Here is a 1844-nt window from a genome sequence, read left to right as displayed (position 1 = left end):
GCGCATCCACACAGGGCTGAAACTGCTGTCAGCATCGCCCGGCTTCTGCTCGTTGCTTGGTGCATTAGTGGAAGTGGGTTCTTGTGTTGATGGTTTGTCACCCTCAGGTTTCTCGCTGTCACCAGGTGTCTCATCAGGATTCTGGCCGGGGGTTTCTTGATCATTAGGAGGTTTCTGTCCCTCGCCCTCAGGTTCCTTCTGATCTTCATCTCCAGCGTTTTCTTTATCTTCATCCTCTTCATCCGTGGTCCCATCTTCTGGGGATTCTTCTGGTTCCTCTGGGGGGGTTCCACTTGGAGGTGTTGGGCTCCCCTGATCTGGAAGTTGTCCTGTCCCCTCATTTTCTGGATCCTTTAGGTCATCATTACCGCCTTCGGTCTCACCTGGAGGAGATACTTCTGTTCCCGGTTCCTTATCTGGATCTCCCTCACCCCCCACTTGTCCTGGTTCTTCTGAGTCTGGTACTTCTCTGACCGAAATGCTCTTATTGTCTTTAACCTCAGCAGCAGAAGCCGCCATGGCATACCCGCAGGCGATGCACAGCAGAACGGCCAACACACACATCACACGGTTCATCTTCATCATCGTGAGAGAAAAAATAGTTTGGTTTGCGTCAAAACACTGATCTAGAAAAAGAAAACAATAAAGAGGGAAAAAGGAGAGAGAGAAAGAGACTGGATACAGGACTCAAATACTCACAGTGAGAGAGAGAAGCAGCTGCAACAGCAGAGTACAGTAGTAGAAAAAGGAATAGTCCCTTTGCAAGATGATGCAGACCCCCCAAAAACAGTATATACAGAAAAAAAAAGTACACAAATCCAAAACAAAAGGGTCAAATACCAAAACTCCAAGTGTATATTGTTGTACAACAGTCTGGGTTTATTAATCACAGGTATAAACGTATTTGTGATACATACGATATATACGTGGTCAGTGAGCAGATAAGAACGCACAGGGTCTCTGCACATGACCAAAAAACGAGAAATTTAATGAGAGAAAGGTAATCAAAAAAAAAAGTGCAAAATAAAAAAAGAGGAAGTTCAATACAATTAAAATAAACCTCCAAGTATATAGCGAATTACTTTACTTGACTACGGAAGTAGCGATAATATATATATGGCGAAATTATTATTATTAAGTGCTTCCGTCAATCAAACAAATCCCCTCAGTACACCGTTTTACAATACCAACGCAGCCACAATCAGCAGAGGTGCGGCAGTGCGCATCCACACAGGGCTGAAACTGCTGTCAGCATCGCCCGGCTTCTGCTCGTTGCTTGGTGCATTAGTGGAAGTGGGTTCTTGTGTTGATGGTTTCTCGCTGGGGTTTTGTTCATCTCCTCCTGTAGGAGGTTTCGACTCGCCATTGTTATCCCCTTCACCCTCTCCATCTTCAGGTTTCTCTGGCTTGGGGCTAGGGTCCGTTGCACTCCCATCTTGGTCTCCATTTTCTTCTTCTTCTTTATCATCTCCAGGACCAGCTTCGGGTCCATCTGGTTTCGCTTCTGGTTCTTTATCTGTTGGATCATCCTCTTCCTCAGGAGAATCCTCTTCTTCTCCATCTGGTCCTTCTACTGTAGGAGGTACTCCTGATTCTGGCACGCCACCAGCACCTGCACCGCCGCCCAGTGACTCATCTCCCCCACCCACTTCTCCTGGGGCACCTGTGTCTTCTTTCCATTGAACTGCCTTTGTCTGTCCAGTAGTAGTAGTGGTCGCCGCCATGGCATACCCGCAGGCGATGCACAGCAGAACGGCCAACACACAAATCACACGGTTCATCTTCATCATCGTGAGAGAAAAAATAGTTTGGTTTGCGTAAAGACACTGATCTAGAAAAACAAA

The 1844-nt window shown here is 46.6% G+C and overlaps 2 protein-coding genes across 2 annotated transcripts; both read right to left on the bottom strand.

The window, feature by feature from the left end:
* TM35_000521360 (uncharacterized protein) lies at nt 1-585 on the bottom strand (the record flags this gene model as incomplete). Its single annotated transcript, XM_029030678.1, has 1 exon — nt 1-585. A coding segment is annotated over one exon (585 nt), but the record flags the coding sequence as incomplete, so codon positions are not given.
* Nucleotides 586-1178: 593 nt separating this feature from the next.
* TM35_000521350 (uncharacterized protein) lies at nt 1179-1790 on the bottom strand (the record flags this gene model as incomplete). Its single annotated transcript, XM_029030677.1, has 1 exon — nt 1179-1790. The coding sequence occupies one exon, from the start codon at nt 1788-1790 to the stop codon at nt 1179-1181; it is 612 nt and encodes a 203-aa protein (XP_028878057.1).
* Nucleotides 1791-1844: the final 54 nt, after the last annotated feature.

This window comes from Trypanosoma theileri (genome assembly GCF_002087225.1).
Source record: "Trypanosoma theileri isolate Edinburgh chromosome Unknown TM35_Tth_52_V1, whole genome shotgun sequence".
In the NCBI taxonomy this organism is placed as follows: domain Eukaryota; phylum Euglenozoa; class Kinetoplastea; order Trypanosomatida; family Trypanosomatidae; genus Trypanosoma; species Trypanosoma theileri.
This window is presented reverse-complemented; position numbering and strand designations above follow the sequence as displayed.